Genomic DNA, 21402 nt, shown 5'->3' with positions numbered 1-21402 from the left:
CTGTTCAGGGAGAAGACAATTAAGTCCCTGCTATGGAGTACAGAGACCCTGTGACTTCCTGGATGCAGTGGTCTGAGCAGAACCCTTGAATTCAGAAGCAAGCCCTTCTCCACTTGCAGCAACACTCCCTATCACCTCACCAGCTTTAAATAGCGTTAGAAAGCTCTACAAATGTACATCGATCCAGTAGAAATCAAAAAGCAAGTCAGTTGCAAGCTGCTGATGATTGCTTTTAATACCGCTGGTGGGGGCCTCCCTCGTGCAGCTGAACACACACACGTTCAGCTGTTCATGTTTTGGAGAGGGTGTTGAATGGAGTTGCGACGTCAAAAATGGCAGGTCGTGCGTCAAATCAGCATTATGCAGTGATTGACGTATTGATTTGACTGATTAGCATTTTTCTGGTAAATGAAGTCAATGGCTGCGTTGCCAATCAGCCCAAAATGGCGAGCACTAGGGGCCGCCCCGGAAGTGGGCGGAAGCGAGGTAGCTGCCATTTTTATGCCGAAACCAGCTTTAACAGCTACTGGTAACTTGCCAAATTTCATTGCCATTAACTCTGGTTTCTCTCTCCACAGATGCTGTCTGACCTGCTGAGTGTTTCCAGCATTTTCTATTTATGTGATTAATCAATGGATTGTGTTGTATTGTTGTAATAGCATCATCATCAGAGGCAGTCCCTCGAATCGAGGATGACTTGCTTCCATGTCAAAAAGTTCACAGGTGTTTCAATGAAGGACCTAAAATTCCAAGCCACAAACTAAATCTTGTCGGGTGAAAGATGCCTGTGCGTGGATTTTTTTAACGTGGTGACCATTGCACACCAGCCACCACACAGGCTTGACAGAGCTAGATCTTGGTCCAGTGGCAAGAATTAACCAAGATGACTGGAGACCAGTTCTGCTGCACAGACCTAGTGTGCACATATATTGCAGTATGAGCTGGCCCGTGCTGCCCCTGGGCCCTCGCCTCTTCTGGGCCCCGAACTCACACCTTTCCTGGTCCCTCTATAATCTCTCTCCGCTCCTGCTGTATCTGCCCACGCTCCAATCACCAACCTGGACCTTGGTGACATCTCACTGCCGAGAGTAGTTGTGAACCTCGAAGGCTGCTTTTTCACCTGTGTGTGTGTGTAAAGATTGATCCTCCTGGTCTCTGTCTAGGAAATGATTCATTCACTAGGTAATGACTGCCAAAATCCAATACCAATACAGGGAATGCCAGTGCTCTTTTTAATCACACTTAGTAAACTACAAACCAGGTAATATGGGTAGAATAAATGTCGCTTAATGCTGAAGTGCAGTCATTTAAACCCACGTGATGTCACAGCCAAAAATTTGAAAAATGATGTACTGGACATTTATTTCACCAATCTAATAATCTATTATCATTGCCTTTAATGTTTAATAATAATTTGCCTGATATCAAAATAGATCTGAACAAAAACAGTGCCGATTTATTTCCTTTGCTTATCACATTAAATATGGCTTAATGTTATCAATTCACTGCCTTTCCCTTGTGATCTCATTAAAAATGTCACTGTGGCATTATAGTGCTTTGGTTTCTTTGCTTAAATGCGGTGATTGTATGTGAGCTAAAATCCACAGAGCTTAAATACTGCCATCGTACTTCTCACTTCCCTTTCCTTTTTGTTGCCTTTTTAGGAATAATCAAACATGATGTGAGATGCAAAGACTGTTTCATTAAGCATCCAGAAGTTGTAGGAATGACTTATGCCACAGGAAGACCAGTTCACTTTTTACTTCACCTCATGTTTCTTCTCTCTCTTTTTTTGGAGTGTGGGGAGGAGGGTGGGGGAGTCATTTTTCTGATCAACGAGGGATGTTAGTGCTGGGAAATTGTACACTTTCTATTTCAGATACCCCGAACCAGATAACGCTCCCAGGTCAGGTTTCAAAGACCCATTCTTCCTCAACAATGTGCCTCACTCCCAACTTGAATTTTCTATTCTGTCATGGTGATAATTGTTTCAAATTTCCCATACGAGCCATTTTGTGAAATGCCAAATGGTGCTGAATTAGAGGCAGTTTTGTGGTGTACTTGCCCACAAGGAGCAAGATTGAGACTTTCAAATTCAGTTAAACTCAGAGTGAGATTGAATTCCACCCCATCTATTATCAAATTGTTTTACCTTCATCATAACCATCATTTCACTCTCTATAAATGTTACACCTGTCATAATTTTAATTATTCTAGGCATGGAAAACATTTTGTACAGTGTTTTAGATTGATTTTGCCCTCTTGAACATCCCTGATTGAAATCGCTCAAGCAATGGTGGCTGTGCCTTCTGTTGCCTTGGCCCTAAGCTCTGGAACTCCCTGCCTAAACCTTTGCACCTTTTTACCTCTCTTTCCTCCTTTAAGATGCTCCTTAAAGCCTACCTCTTTGACTAATCTTTTGGTCATCTGCCCTAATTTCTGGTTCGGTGTCAAATTTTTGTCTTATCTGTGACCCCAGGTGCTGTTCTGATTCTGGAGGGTCTGATCCCCGACCCCAGGAGGTATGGTTTGTTTGCAAGGGGCGGGCTGATGGTGGGTGAGCTTAGGCGGATGGGAGAACATAAGAACATAAGAATTATGAGCAGGAGGTACTTCTATTTTTTATTTGGATATTTTGAAAAAATTAAATATGTTTTGTCGCTTTACTTCTTTTATTTTTGTAGTTTACGCTTCCATGAATGCTTCTGTTGTATAGTAAATTAACTTTGCGAAGTTTGTCATATAATGTCCTGTATAGCTGTTTGATCCTATTCACATTCTTTCGTCAAGTCATTAAGTTCTGCTGGCCTCCGATGTACCAACCTGCGCTGATTTCTCAACTCGCCGCAAGGGTTTTCTTGTGGCCACATACACTGACCTAAGTTAGTTTGGAGTAACTATTAGCTGGCCAAAGTGGCCTAAATGGCCAAAACGGGCAAAGGTGGCTGGTAACGCCCCCCTTTGAAAAAAACAAAACTAAACGAAAAAAATCCTAACTAACTCACTTACACTGCCGCAAATTGAATGTGCAAAATGGGGATTTTTAAGATACTCCAGAAAAATAAAGTTGCTCCAAAAAAAACGGCAACTCCTGGCCAATTTTGAGACCAAAGGGCTGTATCACATTGGGCGGCAGTTATACGCTTATATTTAATTCTATTAACTTCAGTGGGATTGAGTATTGGGTGGAGTGTATTAACAGGCGTCCACTATGATTCCACACAGATTGTGTTGCCACCCAAGGTGAATTTCTATCTGCATATCTTCAATAAAAAATTCCATAAACATCCATAGTATATCATGGCACAAATTGTCTTTGATCATCAATTACCATTAACTGGCCCCAATAATCCAGCGGGGATATCTACGAGGCCCCACTTCCAGAGGCGACGATATTTTAACCCAATTTTCTGACTTTTGCTCACTGCAAACAAAGTCCTGTGCTGAGAGCAGAGCCTCACAAAATTAGTACCCTTGGAGCCGAAATTCCCTCGTTCTACGTTTACCGTTAGCACCTTGGGGGGCACCAAAACTGCTTTCGATGGGGGGAGCGCTACCGGCTCACGCAAAATTGCGCGGGAGTTGGTGGAGATGCGAATACGGTAGCGCTACTCCCCCGCCGCTAGCGCCCCAGACCACTGCGCCTCCGGCGATGATGTCATCACCGTGCGTGGCGGAAATTGGCCAGCGACCCGGCCTCATGGATCACAAACTGGGCCGGACACCCATCACAGGGCGAACCTTAAAGGAAAGGTCGCTGCGCCGCCATTTTTTATTTCCCCCTCTTCCCAGTCGGACCATTCGCCGCTCCTTTCGCGAGGTCTGGGCTGCAATCCCAGAAGGGGAGGGGTGTTGAACACATCAGCGTGATGCAGAGAGGCCACGTAGCGCTTTTGAACCCGCCCACATAGCGCCCCCAAACCTGCCCCAAAAGGAAGTGGAGTGCGTGACATTGTGCTCCACTTCCTGTGAGGGACGGTAACCGGAATTTCGTGGCTAGGGTGAGACTTCACCGCTGGGCGCAGGAAGTCCTGCCTTGCCTCGGTTACCAAACGGGGCATAACCGAATTTGGCCACCCTTGTCCCTAAGCAACTAATGCCAAACGTGACACTTTTCTTTTTTCAGCAGTCGCTTGTGACCTGAACGAAATCGTAATGCAGTGTATCATTTCCACTGCGATTTTTTTTTTTTGTTTGGAACTTAAGCTGCATCAATTACCTGTCATAAAATATTATTAATGTCACTTCATGAAATCAACCAAATTAATGAAAAAAACCTGCACATAAACCTCTAACATTTAGCAAATTGTTACACGAACAAGCTTGTCAAAACGACATGTCAGTCAGTCAAAATTCACCATTCTGGAACAATGTAAAATGATAGACGAAAGACCGAATTTTAACTCGGGCTGGCAGTTCAGCTGGCGATGGCTGAGATGGGCCAAAAACTGTCCCAACCTCAGGACTGTCAGGCTCAGGAGATTTTAGCTTAGAGATGTCTAAACTGTCCTTGTGAGGCCTACGGGAGCATTCGTGCTCTTCCTGGCCCCACAAGGAAAGTCAAAAAAAGTTTTAAAAAACACTCTTACCTTTTTGGGCCTCTTCTGGTTCTGACTCCTCTTCCTGTCAAGTTAGCCTTAAGGGAAAGCGATGGTTAAAATAGCAGTCAAGCCCCGATTTATATAATCGGAGCCAAATCTGCATATTTAAAGAAGGACCCCACCAGTTTGCAATGGGTTTCTCTCTTGCTTGCTCAGAAGAGCAGTTTAAAATCAGAACTTCTGGAAGAAGAGCAGAACTTGGTGGGTAAGTCTCATAAGAAATTTTAACTGATTATCCACCTGGTTTCCGTCGGATGGGCAGGGTTAAAATCACCCGTAAAGTAACTTAAAAATCCTTGTCTGTGGAGGGAAACAATCGGCCTGAACTCTTACTTCATATTATAACTTTTACAATTATAATCAACTCATAATGTCTCAGACTTCTTCCCCACCAGCAGTACAGACCCACCCGAGGTGGCAGCACAGTGGTATACAGTCAGGATGGAGTGGCATTGACAGTTTTCAGCATTGACTCCGGACCCCATGATGTCTCATGGCATCAGGCCAAGCATGGGCAAGGAAACCTCTTGCTGATTACCACCTACCGCCCTCTCTCAGCTGATGAATCTGTACTCCTCCATATTAACACCACTTGGAAGAAGCACTGAAAATAGCAAGGGCACAGAATGTACTCTGGGTGGGGGACTTCAATGTCCATCACCAAGTGTGGTTCAGTAGCACCACTACTGATCGAGCTGCCTGAGTCCTGAAGGACATAGTTGCCAGACTGAACTTGTGGCAGATGGTGAGAGAACCAACCCGAGGGAAAAACCTACTTGACCTCCTCCTCACCAATCTACCTGTCTTGAATGCAACTGTCCATGACAATATTGGTAGAAGTGACCAACGCACAGTCCCTTTGGAGATGAAGTCCTGTCTTCACATTGATGACATCCTTCATCGTGTTGTGTGGCGCTATCATTGTGCTAAGTGGGATAGATCTAGCACCTCAAAACTGCATCCATGTGGTGCTGTGGGCCATCAGCAGCAGCAGCAGAATTATATTCCACCACAATCTGTAAATTCATGGCCTGGCATATCCCTCACTCTACTATTACCATCAAGCCAGGTGACCAACTCTGGTTCAATGCTGAGTGTAGAAGACCATGCCAGGAGCAACACCAGGCGTACCTAAAACTGAGGCACCAACCTGGTGAAGCTACATCACAGGACGACATGCATGCTAAACAGCAGAAACAGAATGCTCGAGACAGAGCTAAACAAAAGATCCCACAATCAATGGATCAGATCATAGCTCTGCAGTCCTGCCACATCCAGTTGTGAATGGTGGACGACAATTAATCAACTAACAAGAGGTGGTGGCTCCATGTACATCCACATCTTCAACAATGGCTGAGCCCAGCATGTGAGTGCAAAAGACAAAGCTGAAGCTTTCGCAACCATCTTGAGCCAGAAGTGTCGAGTGGATGATCCATCTTGGCCTCATCTTGAGGTCCCACCATCACAGATGCCAGTCTTTAGCCAATTCGAGTAACTTCACATGTTATCAAGAAATGGTTGAGCTCACTGGATACAGCAAAGGCTATGGACCCTGACATCATCCCAGCTGTAGTACTGAACACTGTGCTCCAGAACTAGCCGCGACTCTAGCCAAGCTGTTCCAGTACAGCTACAACACTGGCATCTACCCAACAAAATTGAAAATTGCCCAGGTATGTCCTGTCCACAAAAAAAGGACGATCCAATCCAGCCAATTACGACCCCATCAACCAATCTCAATCATGAGCAAAGTGATGGAAGGAGTTATTGACAGTGCGATCGAATGACATTTACTCACCAATAACCTGCTCACTGATGGTAAGATTGGGTTCTGCGAGGACCGGTCAGCTCCAGACCTCATTATAGCCTTGATCCAAACATGGACAAAAGAGTTGAATTCCACAGGTGAGGTGAGAGTGACTGCACTTGACATCAAGACATTATTTGACTGAGTATGGCACCAAGGAGCAATAATAACTTTGAAGTCAATGGGAATCAGGGGTAAAACTCTCTACTGGCTGGAGTCATACCCCTAACACAGACGAAGATGGCTGAAGTTGGTGGTGGTCAATCAGCTCAGCCCCGGGACACAGCTGCAGGAGTTCCTCAGGATAGTGTCCAAGGCCCAAGCATTTTCAGCTGCTTCATCAATAACATTCCCTCTGTTCAGTTCAGAATAACCCCACAAGGCTGTGTTGTAAGCTCAAACCATTGTGACCTTGGTCTCTTTAATGTAACTCCAAAGTGAGGAAGCAGATGGTGGATTGCCTTTTATACCTGCTTGCCCAGGGTGCACAGGTGACCCTTGGGTCTCCCACAGGTGGCAAGTCTTACTCATTGGTGAGGTTTGCATACATAACACCCTCCATCATAAGGTCAGAAGTGGGGATGTTGGCTGATGATTGCAGTGTTCAGTGCCATTTGTAATTTCTCAGCTAATGAAGTAGTCCATGCCCGCAAGCAGCAAGACCTGGACAACATCTAAGCTTGGGCTGATAAATGGCATGTAATATTCGTGCCACATAAATGCCAAGCAATGACTATCTGCAAAAAGAGAACATCTAATCACCTCCCCTTGATAATCAAAGGCATTACCATCGTCAAATTCCCCACCATCAACATCCTGGTTGTCACCATTGACCAGACACTTAACTGGATCAGCCACATAAATGTGACAACAAGAGCAGGTCAGAGCCTGGATATTCTGCAGCGAGTGTCTCCCCTCCTGACTCCCCCGAGCCTTTCCACCATCTACAAGGCACAAGTCAGGAATGTGATGGAATGCTCTCCACTTGCCTGGATGAGTGAAGCTCCAACAACACTCAAGAAACTCAATATCATCCAGGACAAAGCAACTTGCTTGTTTGGCATTCCCTCCACCACATTAAACACTCACTGCCTCCACCACCAGCACAACATGCCTGCAGTATGTACCATCTACAAGAGGCACTGCAGCAACTCACCAAGGCTTTTTCGACAAACACCTCCCAAACCTATTACTTCTACCACCTAGAAGGGCAAGGGCAGCAGGTGCATGGGAACACCACCAATATTCCCTCATTTTGTTTTGGTTGCACAGCCCATTCAAAATACCGTGAATGCACAGTTTTTCCGCATTGAAAAGTCGGCTGTGCGGGAGGTCCTGAGAGTTGCGCAGCCATGCAACTTAAAGAAAACATTGATCACCACCACCTCCAAGTTCCATTCCATGTCACACATGATCCTGCCTTGGAAATATATTGCCGTTCCTTTATCATCGCTGGGTCAAAATCCTGGAACTTGCTACCTGACAGAACTGTGGGAGTACCTTCACCACATGGGCTGCAGCGGTTCAAGAAGGCAGCTCACCACCACCTTCCCAAGGACAATAAAAGATGGTCAATAATGGGTGGCCTTGCCCACGATGCCCACATCCCATGAATGAATAAATAACAAAAAATGTCATAATCCTTATTGGGAAATGATGCGTGAGAATTAGATTAGACTTGATTGAACAGTCCACTGAGACTTTAAAGCACTGCCTAAGCTCACACATTAAGAATGGACATGCTGAGTATTTCCAGCATTTTCTGTTCTTGTTGAAGATTGGACACTGAGGGGATAGTGCCACTGGCACTAGGAGCCCTCCAGCACTTTGCCGAGCATCAGTGAGTGCCTTCAGGAGTGGAGGGGATAACAGTGGAGGAAAAAATATGCATTTAAGGAATTAGTAATGAAAACATTTTAAATACTGGCACAGTGTAGGAACTGAGAATGCCTGCGCACAAGCGCAGGACTAACGATAGATGCAAGTTGGTGCACTGCCAGTGGTTGCTGAGTAAATTAGAGCAGAGCATGAATAAAATCTAGGTACCGAGACCAGCATGGAGATTTTTTTCAGAAAATGTTTTTGTTACCAAATCACTTTAATATTTCAGGAACAAACTGGAATGGACCTTTTTATAAATGGTTGAGCACTGGCATCAAAGGCACTTATTTTAGCTTTGAATTCTCTTTTCCAATGCAAGTTCTGCTTGGGTCAGACACACAATCAATAAATGTCTCCCGATGACCTTCAAAGGGCATAGAAGCACTGTTTAAATAAAGTAAAGAGAACAAGAGTTTTTTTTTTGTTAAATATCTAGCTCAGATGATTAATCAGAAGGGATTTGTGCATTTTTAAGAAAACCAGATCACCTGCTGAGACAATGGCATGGTGCCGGAAGAACTACGATGAAAGTCATTAGCAAGCCTAAACTGTCTTTGATTTGAATTTTGGATTCAATTAGTAGAACAATGCAGCTACTGGCAAAAGACTATAGAAAAAAAATCAGCTCAAATATTTACAGTAAACTGGCATCACAGTCTAAAACACAGTTTTCAGAGACAAGAAAAGCCCTACTAATTAAATTCATCATTGAGTATTGTTTTTGCCGATCATTGGCCTTTCCGGAGATGATATAAGCTGGCATTACTAATTGTTGCACTATACTCACAGTTTAGACCCATGACTGTATCTCCACCAATAGTGCATTAATATAAATCAACTGTACTCTTTAAAAAGAACATGAAAGATTCCAATGTTGGAATGAGATTCAGTTCAATAAGAACATTTTTGCAGCTGTTATCTAACACTAGTCACAGATAAATAATCTATATATAATTTATAACATATTTATAATTTATATCTGTTTTCAAAGTTATTTCATTTCTTTTGCTCTGTGGATTTTCTGCTCAGCCAATGAGGGATGACACATTGAGTTGTTCCTGTTCAAATAGGCAATTGGAGAGAGATAACAAGATAAATTAAAATGCTTACATTAAAGATTGCACATTAATTGATAGAAATTATCCTTACTACAATTGTTATCCTGCAATATTCTGTAAAGGGAAAAGAAGCAACAACTTTATGGCTGGGATATATTTCCTGACGTCTGCAGAATGGCCACACAGATCACAAATGGTCCATGGTCAAATCCTGAAGGCATCATGGGAAACCCATTCCATTGGGAAGGGTTTTGATCCCACTGTCAACAGGGTCATTTATTTTACAGGTTTGATTTATATAGTCCTCCTGCAAGGTAGATAAGGTGTTAGTGAAGAAATTTAGCATTGTCCACTGGTACTTTAAGAGGGAGCTAAAAAAAAAGACATTGATGAAACAATTATATGATAAACAATCAGTAAATTGGAATGCATCACAGATACCTTAAAATGTATCTATTTTCAGCGCAAGTTTCATTGTTTTAAGAAACTCCATGCAATTCTAAGAATAATTAACTGTTTCTTAAAAAACCTTATATAATCTAATTTTATGCACAGGGTAAAATGTAGCATGAAGTTAAAAGGAAAATAATGACGGGATGTAGTGGAAAATAACAGATGGGTTTAAGGAAGAGACTTACCAATAACATAGGCAAGGAGGAGCGCTAGTGTTACAGTAATGGCTGTTGCACTCAGAGCTGTGCACTTCCAGTTGCAGCACTTGTAAGGTTTGTTGAAAGTGAAGGCAGGTCTGGAAAAAGTACTTCTGGGAAGGGGTCGCGGAGGCGGAGAGTAAACAGTATTGGAGGTCAAAGGATAGCTCGGATTGGTAGTCCCATAGAGACTGGATGTACCAGATCCTGGTTTAAATAGGAAATGCCTACAGGAAGAGAGAGAAAGAGACTAAACAAGATTGAATGAAAGAGATAGACTAAGACTGTTACTTACTGGTTCACATCTGTCCCTCATACATCTGTACAATATTTACACCTCGATCACAATTTGGGGGAAAATATCCTTTGAACTCTCCTTCAATAATATTGTACTTGAAGCTAATCTTTTTCAGCCTTTGACCTTTCGAGGCAATGTTCTTGGAACCAACTCCCATTTGCCTGAATGTAAGAAAAGTCAAAAACAAATAAGGGTCATTCCGCCCACTGAAGCTCATCCCCTTGGAACCGCAACTCTGCTGAGGTAGCATCCTGCTGCAGTTTCAAAATCCCTACTATTTTTGCTTCTACACACACTATGAACATTTATCACCCTTTGAGTAACAAAGTTCTTAATATGTTTTAAATTTACATTTATTAATATAAACCTATCTCTTTGGTACATCTTTCTTGGCAATAATATTTTGTTAATTTACAGACTTGCTGAGATGTCCATACAAGGACTTCTATAATTCCCAACTAGCTTAGTCCAAGGAGAGCTGAGAACTGAGAAGGAGAATCCATTAATCAACAACCCACCCACTCCCAAAAGCGAATAAATAATTAACAGGAGAGAAGAGAAAAAAAATTAAAAGTTGAAAATGAGCATTTTACCACTTCTTAAGTGAAATATTTGCATTTATAAGAAGTAAACATTAGTAACATGGCGATTTCAGTTTCCACTCATTCCTAGCAGGAATCTTTACTTATGAAAATCAACTGGAACTTTTACTTTACTAAATTATGATCAATGGCAAACTATCTTGCTGATAGCTGCATTATAACAAACAACAACAACTTGCAATGTTGTGACCCTTTCACATAGTAAAACTACCCAAGGCACTTCATAGGAGCGTTTAAGGAGGAAATTAAATAGGGTGCCAAGGTTGTGACGTTCTGGTTCAGCCTCAGACAGTTGCCAGGGACAGGAATGGAGTCGATGGCTAGGGAACAGAATTTGTGGCAGAGACCAAAGACAATGGCTTCGGTCTTCCTAATATTTAATTGGAGAAAATTTATGCTCAGTACTGGATGTCGGACAAGAAACATGACAGATCAGAGACAGTGGAGGGGTTGAGAGATGTGGTGGGAAGGTAGAGCTGAGTGTCGTCAACACACATGTACAACCCGATTAAATGTTTTCGGATGATATTGTCGAGGGGCAGCATATAGATAAGAAATAGGAGGGGGCCAAGGATAGAGTCTTGGAGAGGTAATGATGTGGGAGCAGGAAGAGAAGCCATTTCAGGCTAGTTCCTGGGTACGACTGAACAGATAAGAATGGAAGCAGGTGAGGGCTGTTCCACCTAAAGTGCAAGTGGATTAATTGGACAGAGAATATTGTTGGAGGGATAGTAAATGTGGGACAGTGGGGTTGGAAAGCTGGCATAGCACAGGTCTGAAACTGATACAAGCAATGTTGAAACATCTTTGGAGCCTCTTAGCTGCTGCAAACTTCAGTAAAGCAATTACTGGATTTGAACTCCAGACTTCTATCTACCCTCTTTGTTTTCGTTGAACATGTTCTGACTTGTCCTAGTCAGTTTTATAAGAAAAGCTTCTCCATCCCTGATTATCCTAGATGTAGGAAAGGGTCACACCTGAAATGTTGTTATATCTTACGTTTTTCATATCCTGCCTGACGTGCTTTTGTCACATTTTATGTTTTCATTTCCATCAGTATACTCGCCTCTGAATCAGATGGTTGTGGGTTCAAGTCCCACTCCAGAGAATTGAGTACAAAAGTCTGGGCTGACACTCCAGTGCACTGCTGGGGGAATGCTGCACTGTTGGATGATACGTTAAACCGACACTCCATCTGCTCTTTCAGGTGGAGTAAATGATTCCATCGAAGAAGAGCCGGGGAGTTATCCCTGGTGCCCTGGCCACGATTTATCACTCAATCGATGTCACTAAAACAGATTTTCTGGTCATTATCACATTGCTGTTTGTGGGAACTTGCTGTGTGCAAATTGGCTGTCGCGTTTCCTACATTACAACAGTGACTACACTTCAAAAGTACTTAATTGGCTGTAAAGCACTTTGGGACGTCCAGTAGTCATGAAAGGCGCCATCTAAATGTCAGTCGTTTTTTTCTTTAGTTCCGATTTTCATTTTTTATTTTCAAAAAATAGACTTGCATTTATATAGCGCATTTCACATCCTCAAGATGTCCCAACATGCTTTACAGCCAATGAAATACTATTGAAGTGTAGTCATTGTTGTAATATAGGAAATGCAGCAGCCAATTGTACACAGCAGGCTGCCACAAACAGCAATGATAATTTTTTTTTGGTGTAGGTTGAGGGATAAATATTGGCCAAGACATTGGCCAAACTCCCCTGCTCTTAGATAGAAACATAGAAACATAGAAAATAGATGCAGGAGTAGGCCATTCGGCCCTGCGAGCTTGCACCGCCATTCAATGAGTTCATGGCTGAACATGCAACTTCAGTACCCCATTCCTGCTTTCTCGCCATACCCCTTGATTCCCCGAGTAGTAAGGACTACATCTAACTCCTTTTTGAATAAATTTAATGAATTGGCTTCAACAACTTTCTGTGGTAGAGAATTCCACAGGTTCACCACTCTCTGGGTGAAGAAGTTTCTCCTCATCTCAGTCCTAAATGGCTTAGCCCTTATCCTTCGACTGTGACCCCTGGTTCTGGACTTCCCCAACATTGGGAACATTCTTCCTGCATCTAACCTGTCTAAACCCATCAGAATTTTAAACATTTCTATGAGATCCCCTCTCATTCTTCTGAACTCCAGTGAATACAAGCCCAGTTGATCCAGTCTTTCTTGATATGTCAGTCCCGCCATCCCGGGAATCAGTCTGGTGAACCTTCGCTGCATTCCTTCAATAGCAAGAATGTCCTTCCTCAAGACGAAAACTGTACACAATACTCCAGGTATGGCCTCACCAAGGCCCTGTACAACTGTAGTAACACCTCCCTGCCCCTGTACTCAAATCCCCTCGCTATGAAGGCCAACATGCCATTTGCCTTCTTAACCGCCTGCTGTACCTGCATGCCAACCTTCAATGACTGATGTACCATGACACCCAGGTCTCGTTGCACCTCCCCTTTTCCTAATCTATCACCATTCAGATAATAGTCTGTCTCTCTGTTTTTACCACCAAAATGGATAACCTCACATTTATCCACATTATACTTCATCTGCCATGCATTTGCCCACTCACCTAACCTATCCAAATCACTCTGCAGCCTCAAGCCATCCACCTCGCAGCTCACACTGCCACCCAACTTAGTGTCATCCGCAAATTTGGAGATACTACATTTAATCACCTCGTCTAAATCATTAATGTACAATGTAAACAGCTGGGGCCCCAGCATAGAACCTTGCGGTACCCCACTAGTCACTGCCTGCCATTCTGAAAAGTACCCATTTATTCCTATTCTTTGCTTCCTGTCTGCCAACCAGTTCTCAATCCACGTCAGCACACTACCCCCAATCTTTAACTTTGCACATTAATCTCTTGTGTGGGACCTTGTCGAAAGTCTTCTGAATGTCCAAATACACCACATCAACTGGTTCTCCCTTGTCCACTCTACTGGAAACAGCCTCAAAAAATTCCAGAAGATTTGTCAAGCATGATTTCCCTTTCACAAATCCATGCTGACTTGGACCTATCATGTCACCTCTTTCCAAATGCGCTGCTATGACATCCTTAATAATTGATTCCATCATTTTACTCACTACTGATGTCAGGCTGACCGGTCTATAATTCCCTATTTTCTCTCTCCCTCCTTTTTTAAAAAGTGGGGTTACATTGGCTACCCTCCACTCCATAGGAACTGATCCAGAGTCTACGGAATGTTGGAAAATGACTGTCAATGCATCTGCTATTTCCAAGGCCACCTCCTTAAGTACTCTGGGATGCAGTCCACCAGGCCCTGGGGATTTATCGGCCTTCAATCCCATCAATTTCCCCAACACAATTTCCCGACTAATAAGGATTTCCCTCAGTTCCTCCTTCTTACTAGACCCTCTGACACCTTTTATATCCGGAAGGTTGTTTGTGTCCTCCTTAGTGAATACCGAACCAAAGTACTTCTTTGAAACAATGCCGTGGCATCTTTTACGTCCACCTAACGCGGCAGATGGGGCATCGGTTTAACGTCTCATCCGAAAGACAGCACCTCTGACAGTGCAACACACAACTTTCTGACTCAGCGTGAGTGCACCACCATCATTTGTGAGCAAGCTCCTGAACACAGCAGCTATCATCCATTGGTTTCATTAAGATTTATTCCTCTTTTATTTTTCTGCCCACTTTACCATTTCCCTGCTTATGCCGCACACTGTTGATCAAATGGAAGGATTGGCAGCTGAGCCTTTTCCGGGCTAAAATGACATGTCAGGCCAAATATGTGTGGTGACATGACATGGTGATTGACAGGCAGGAATGTGAACTGGACATTTTAAAATAAGATTAACACTTCTCATTTTGCTATTCCAATATATGAAAGAAGATTTGCATCATCTTTTTGCTGATTAATACTGATTTCAAACAAAATAATATTAAGAGAATGCAGTTATAATTTGCAATTGTCTAGAAATAAATGGATGTGTTGGCCCTGACTACCATCAACCTGGGAATTTTCTCCTTGTATTTAGCAAACAATTTGGCTCCAAATGTCAGTGTATTGAGTTTAGTGGACATTTCATTCAGGTTGGATTAGAACACTGTCAAGACTTGCCATGAACATTGATTTTTATTCAAATTAAATGTAGCAAGTTGTGAGTACTCTTGCACTCTTAACCCTTTATTATTACACTGGTCCCATTAGTTCAGCAACATTGTTAAAGCTTTAAAAAATTGTCAGCAGCTCACTGGCCACGTTTGCCTCCCATTTGGCAACTCTCTGCCACATCATGGGCTAGAACCTCCACTTTTGTGCTTATCGCCCCAAAATGGGCATTATTTCTGGCGTGGGCAATAAAAAAGGGTTTTCAGATCGCCGGCTTCTCGCCCATTCTCAAAACACCTAGCTTACATTTTTGAAAATGGGTGTTACCGCGAGCGATATCAAATGGACGGTAGCATTAAATTTTTTTGACCTTCTGCCGTAAAGTGTGGCTATCCTTCGCAACAGCATGGCAATGCTCGATTCCCACGATTTTGGAGGTCAAGGGTCATCATGACATGCGCAGAAGAGGAGACAGACAGAGAGAGAGCTCAGAGGCACTGAAAGCGTGTGTGGCTGTGCTGGGAGGCACGGCGGAGATTCACCAGTCGCAAAAAGCCTACTAAGCACCAAGAATATAGTTGGCACCGAGTTTTTGTCCAACAAATAAGATATAACATGGAAGGGATGGAGGAGGCCCTGGAGCTGGTAGCCAAGAACACTGGTGGCAGAGGGCTCCCAATGGTCCCCGAGAATGGCACTCCACCCCTAGGTTCTGCACCACCACTGCTTCTGCATCAGAGAATGTTATCTCCTCGGCACCCCCCGCTCCCGTACCCGTGCAATGACCGCATCTGCCTTCCAATGAGGCACCACCTGAGGAGCTCCTTGGCCAGGCGCCGTGAAGTGAGGAGGGGATGGGGTAGAGGTGGGGAGAAGGAGGAGAGGAGGGAAGGAAAGTGAGGTGCATGTGCGCAGGTGATGGCTGTGTTACATCTCCATCTGGGTGTATGCAATTTGTTGCAATATATGGGGTTGGGGACCACGCTCCTGCTTTGCCTTTGCATTCTGTGTTGCTGGACATGTTGAACATGTGATTTATGTCAATGGTGGAAAAAGTGGGGTGTGGGCGGGGGTTGGGTGTTATTGGCTGTGATACTTATGATTTCAGACCAATGTTGATATTAAACTTTTGTTGTTGAACATAACCTTGTTGTGCATTGTCTCAGATAGCTGTACGTTGCACACTGGTGATTCCTTACCATGAAAGAGTTAAATACAACTTAACATCAATCAACGTAAACTTTAACTGACACCAAGGTGATGGGCACCATTGATGTCTGAGCTGCACACACACAGCTCCTCATGTAAGAGTGGGATTTAACAAATGCCAGCCACACCGCTGGCTTTCGTTCCGGTTAGTTCCACTTTTTGTGGGAGGTTTTTTGAGTGAGCGATATTGTGGGCGTTATGTGTGTGAGGTGCTGAAATTGACGATGGGCGATCTCCATGGTCGCTAGTTTGGGTAAATATGCTCTTTACGACAAAAAATAGTGGCTGGGCTTTCATATTGAATCTCGGCGTTAATTCCGTGTGGAAAGTAACGCTGGCCGATATTATGGGCATTGATTTCGCCTATTCTGCTGATTCTGCCCCCAAAAAGTGGGCGGGCGATAATATTTTTTCCTGGCGTTAAGCCCATTGGGAAAACAACACTCGCCGATAAGTCTCCTAAAAAAGCCCGTCAGTTTCCATTTTGTGCCAAAATGGGCGATATAGGCGTTGTATGTCATTTCAGCGGTAAAATGGGCATTAAGTGGGCATTAAGCATGCAAAAAAAGTGGAGGTTCTAACCCAATAGGCAGTGGTGTCGCTCTTGCCTCTGAGTCAAAAAGGTTGTGGGTTCAAGTCTCACTCCAGGCACATGAGCACTAAAGCTAAGCTGACACTGCAGTGCAGTACTGAAGGAGTGCTGCACTTTTGGAGGTGCTCTCTTTCGGATGAGACGTTAAACCTCGGCACCGTCCGTGCTCTCAACTGGATGTAAAAGATCCTACGGCACTATTATGAAGAGCAGTGGATTTCTCCATATTACCCCTCAACAAACATCACATAAAAAAAACAGATTATCTGGTCATTACCACATTGCTCTTTGTGGGACCTTGCTGTACGCAAATTGCTTAGGACCCTCCAATGTCCCGCTTCCTTTCTGAGCTTTCTATGGCAAGCATCCCCACGGGAAATTGGCTGCCTCCTTCTTTACATATACAGATTAGGCACTGATGATGGAATTGTGCCTCATCTGCTATTTTAAGCATTGGCCTGATTGGGGAAGTGGTTATAGCATTTCCCCCAGGTAAACCTATTGCAAAGAAGATAGGGAGCCAGAAGAGGCAGAAACAGGTAAGTTTTTAAAATTTTAGTTTAGTTTCCTCTGTGGAGTCAGAAGGAGCAGGGGTGCCCTGTTAAGGCCTTTCTAGTTTTGGCCTCCCCCACTCTTCCTGATCGTGAAGCACTTCAGAAAAGCTTGCGATTTACCCGAGTACCAGCGACTCTTCCTTCTGTTCCTGGCGGCGACCTCCTGCCAGCCAGCTGCCACTACCCACAAGTTTCAGGCATGCAACATGATGATGATACAGATAAGGCCCAGCAGCTAAAATCTCCAGGGCATTACGCTGGTGAGGCCAGAACTGTTGGCCGCCTGCCTTGGCCTCCAATTGCCTGATTCCCACTTGAGTTAAAATCGAGGTTTGTGTATCTGAAAGGGAATGTGTCCCATTCCCCAGCACTTAAGTTCTTCACCTTGATGTATCTTTGAATGAACTGCCAAGATAAGCTTTCACTGTCTTTTATCTACTTATTTTATCGGAAAAAACGAATTGACGCAAAATTGGCCACATAATTGAACAAAGACCAATACATTTAAATAAAATAGAAGATTTGAATTATTCCTCCATGCAGACCGTTCACCTCGACAACGTAAAGTATTAACAATAAATTGATCTTGACGTGACAATGCAGCAAATATCAGAGTCCAACTATATCAACATCTCTGCCAAAAAAAATCTGATGCAGAATTTGAACAGAAATATTACAAAAGCTATATATGGAATTTCCCTATTGTGTTGCTATGAGGTGTTTAAACTAGCATCATTGTGTTACTCTGATGCTAGTTAAATTGTGATAAGGTCTAGTTTTCAAATTGTAGCCCAGCTTGGGAACGTCAAAGGATATTGGGGTAAAAAATCTTGTTTGCATGTAATCTGAGTGGGAGCGACACATCGTGAGTGATCGCCCCCACTGAATTTCCACGGCCTTTCCAACCAGATATTTGTGATTTACATAAATTGCCTTCCTGAGGGAATGCTTGCAGGAATTTAAGGGAATTCATTAGATATATAATGGGCTGGCTTTTTACTTTAAAACAATGACAAGGTTCAGAACTGACATTTCATGCCAAATGGAGTGTTATCACCCATCGTGCCCAGATTCATAGGTCATGCTGGATGAAGTGAAGCAGAGGAGGGCTGCCCAGTTTGATATTGAAGGGCACCCTCGCTCGAAAAAAGTGTTCCAACAAGATGTCAGAAGATCTCCAACAGCAACACCACAAGGAGCTGGCTGCAAATATGCAAGAAAATTGCAGTCCAGAGCAAAGCTGTCAACGTAAGGCCACTCTACAGTTCCCAATACCAAGTGGTTCTTCCAAGTATTCATTGTCATAAAGATTTCCTCGGAACCTGTTACTCTTTCGCTGCTTCCCCATTCAAAATACTCAGGCAACATTACTGCCCTTTGAAAGCTTATCATGCATTCAGAGCACAGACTGAAACTGCCACCACACTGAAATCTTACAGGATGTTCATACGTAGCATTCTTCGAACACAAGCTAGCTGCTTGACGCATGTTCATTTACTCTCACACACACCACACACACACACACATGTGATGGGCTGCCTAAGGGCACTTGTTTGTTACCTATGGATCTCTTTAAACTTGCAACATTTTGGGATGATTTCTCTGCTTTTAGGACAGGATAACTCAAAAATGAGAACAAACACAAACAAGAGGGAGGGCCCAGAAATTGCAACCACTTTCTACTTTCAAAAGGTTATGCTGCACCTGATTAGCTGTGAGAGCATAGAAAGGGTGGGGTAGGGCAAAGCCAGAGGCTACCTGTGAACTCAGGGCTACTGCTCTGCAATGTTTTCTCACTTGATTAATCACACAGGCATACACTCTACTACAAAATCATCACATTCAGGACATTGCAATGCAAGTACTGTTTGAAGGTGATTCTTGCAGTCAGCATTATATGTGTCCCTCTTCTGTTTTTTTGTCGGCCTAGAAGAACAGCGAGTAGGTACCTCATATGCTGCATCAGTTATACTGACTGTAACATGCACCAGCACTGCTACATGCAGCTCGGACATTGTAGATAAGGTGGCACAGGTAAGCCACATTATACAGGTGAGGTGGAGCAAGTAGCTACAGCAGGGGAAGAGCAAGAATCTGCTTGCCAATGAGCCAATTCAGTTCAATCACAGCGATAGTGCCTATGAATTCAGATCTCACAGGCCTTACATATCACATGAGATTCATGTCTGAGAAGCATTGTTTGTTGCCGTAACTTGAGTCTGTCTGAAATGGCTGGCTAGTTGTGGCAATGGTCTATATCTGTGCAGTCATCCAGGAGGACTTCTCAGCAGTGCAGTCTACCATGCAGCATCTGGTACCTCAAGGGTCATTTCTAGCACAGATAGCAAATTAGTCTTAATTGAAGTTGTAAAGTCCTTACACAATACCACAAATCCACACGAGGCACATTCTATGGACGAGGTCACTTTATTCACAGGACCAAGAAGTGCTGATCCTGTGTGGGACCTCCCTTTATATACCTGGATGACCAGGTGAGGAGTGTCTCCCACAAGTTCACCTCCTGTGGTCAAGGTGTGCATTTCTCAAGTATATACAGTATTGCAGCATTGTTACATGAAGGTTACATGCATGACATCACCTCCCCCCACCAACGTCTTATTGGGATCACAGGTTAAGTCTTTCGGGTGGCCTGCGCTCCCTCGTGGAGCGCCGCAGTTGAGGCTCTGGCTGTTGAGCCTTGGCCTGTGTGTCTGTCCCCTGTGGTGATTCCGGCCTTTCCGGGCTGACCGCAGGGACTGTGCATGCTGCTGAATGTTCTTGTTGCTCATTCACTGGCCGTAGTATGAATACCATCTCATGATCTTCCTCAGGTTCCTCAGTGTCCATGCTTGCGGCATATCTGCCCATTGTTAAGTTTAACCATGATGACCCTATTCCCCGCTTTGTCTATTACAGTACCTTCAAGCCATTTGGGCCCCAAAGCGTGATTGAGAACAAATACAGGGTCACCAATTTCTATACATCTCCCCCCCCTTGAATTACGGTCATGGTACTCATTTTGGGACTGGCGCTTGCCCTCAACAATGTCGGACAAGACAGGATGAATGAGGGACAGCCGAGTTTTGAGTGTACATTTCATAAGGAGCTCCGCGGGCGGGACCCCCGTGAGCGAGTGCGGCCGGGACCTATAGGCCACCACGAGGCGTGATAGGCGGCATTGAAGGGAAGGACCTTGAATACTGAACATGCCTTGTTTTATGATTTGGACCGCACTTTCCGCCTGGCCATTGGAGGCCGGATTGAATGGTGCTGTCCTGACATGGTTGATGCCATTACCCGACATGAACTCCCGGAATTCGTAGCTAGTGAAACATGGGCCATTATCGCTAACAAGGATGTCCGGCAAACCATGGGTCGCAAAGACCACACGTAGACTCTCCACAGTGGTGGATGCCGTGCACGAATTCAAAATGATGCACTCGATCCATTTCGAGAACACATCAACCACGATGAGAAACATTTTCTCCATGAACGGACCTGCGTAGTCTACGTGAGTACGTGACCATGGCCTGGTGGGCCAGGGCCACGGGCTGAGTGGGGCCTCCCTGGGGGCATTTCCCAGCTGAGCACACGTCGTGCATCTGCGAACACAGTGTTCCAGGTCTGAATCAATTCCCGGCCACCAAACGTGTGACCGGGCGATGGCCTTCATCAGCACGATACCTGGGTGCTCGCTGTGGAGTTCCCTGATGAAAGCTTCCCTGTCCCTCTGGGGCATGACTACCCGGCTGCCCCATAGTAGGCAGTCGGCTTGGATGGAGAGCTCATCCATCCGCCTATGAAACAGTCTGACCTCCTCAGGGCATGCTCCGTGTGCGGGCGCCCAATCCCCAGTCAGGACACATTTCTTAATCAAAGATAGGAGGGGATCGCTGTTGGTCCAGATTTTGATCTGGCGGGCTGTGATGGCGGAGCCTGCGCTGTCAAAGGCAATGACAGCCATGACCATCTCAGCGCTTTGCTCCGCTGTCCCCTCAGTGGTGGCCAGTGGAAGCCAGCTGAGCGCGTCAGTGCAATTTTCAGTGCCCGGCCGGTGCC

The 21402-nt window shown here is 44.3% G+C and overlaps 1 protein-coding gene across 3 annotated transcripts in view; it reads right to left on the bottom strand.

Moving 5' to 3' along the window:
- Positions 1 to 21402, bottom strand: part of tenm1 (teneurin transmembrane protein 1) — a 1011052-nt gene that overhangs the window by 374064 nt on the left and 615586 nt on the right. For all 3 annotated transcript variants that reach the window (XM_070882702.1, XM_070882701.1, XM_070882703.1), the window contains one exon: positions 9986 to 10224. In XM_070882702.1, the coding sequence (XP_070738803.1) occupies positions 9986 to 10224 (239 nt within the window). The remainder of the gene's footprint in view (positions 1 to 9985; positions 10225 to 21402) is intronic.

Source organism: Pristiophorus japonicus, chromosome 6 (assembly GCF_044704955.1).
Source record: "Pristiophorus japonicus isolate sPriJap1 chromosome 6, sPriJap1.hap1, whole genome shotgun sequence".
Classification (NCBI taxonomy): domain Eukaryota; kingdom Metazoa; phylum Chordata; class Chondrichthyes; family Pristiophoridae; genus Pristiophorus; species Pristiophorus japonicus.
The sequence above is the reverse complement of the archived record's forward strand: the minus strand, read 5'-3'. Positions and strand labels throughout refer to the sequence as shown.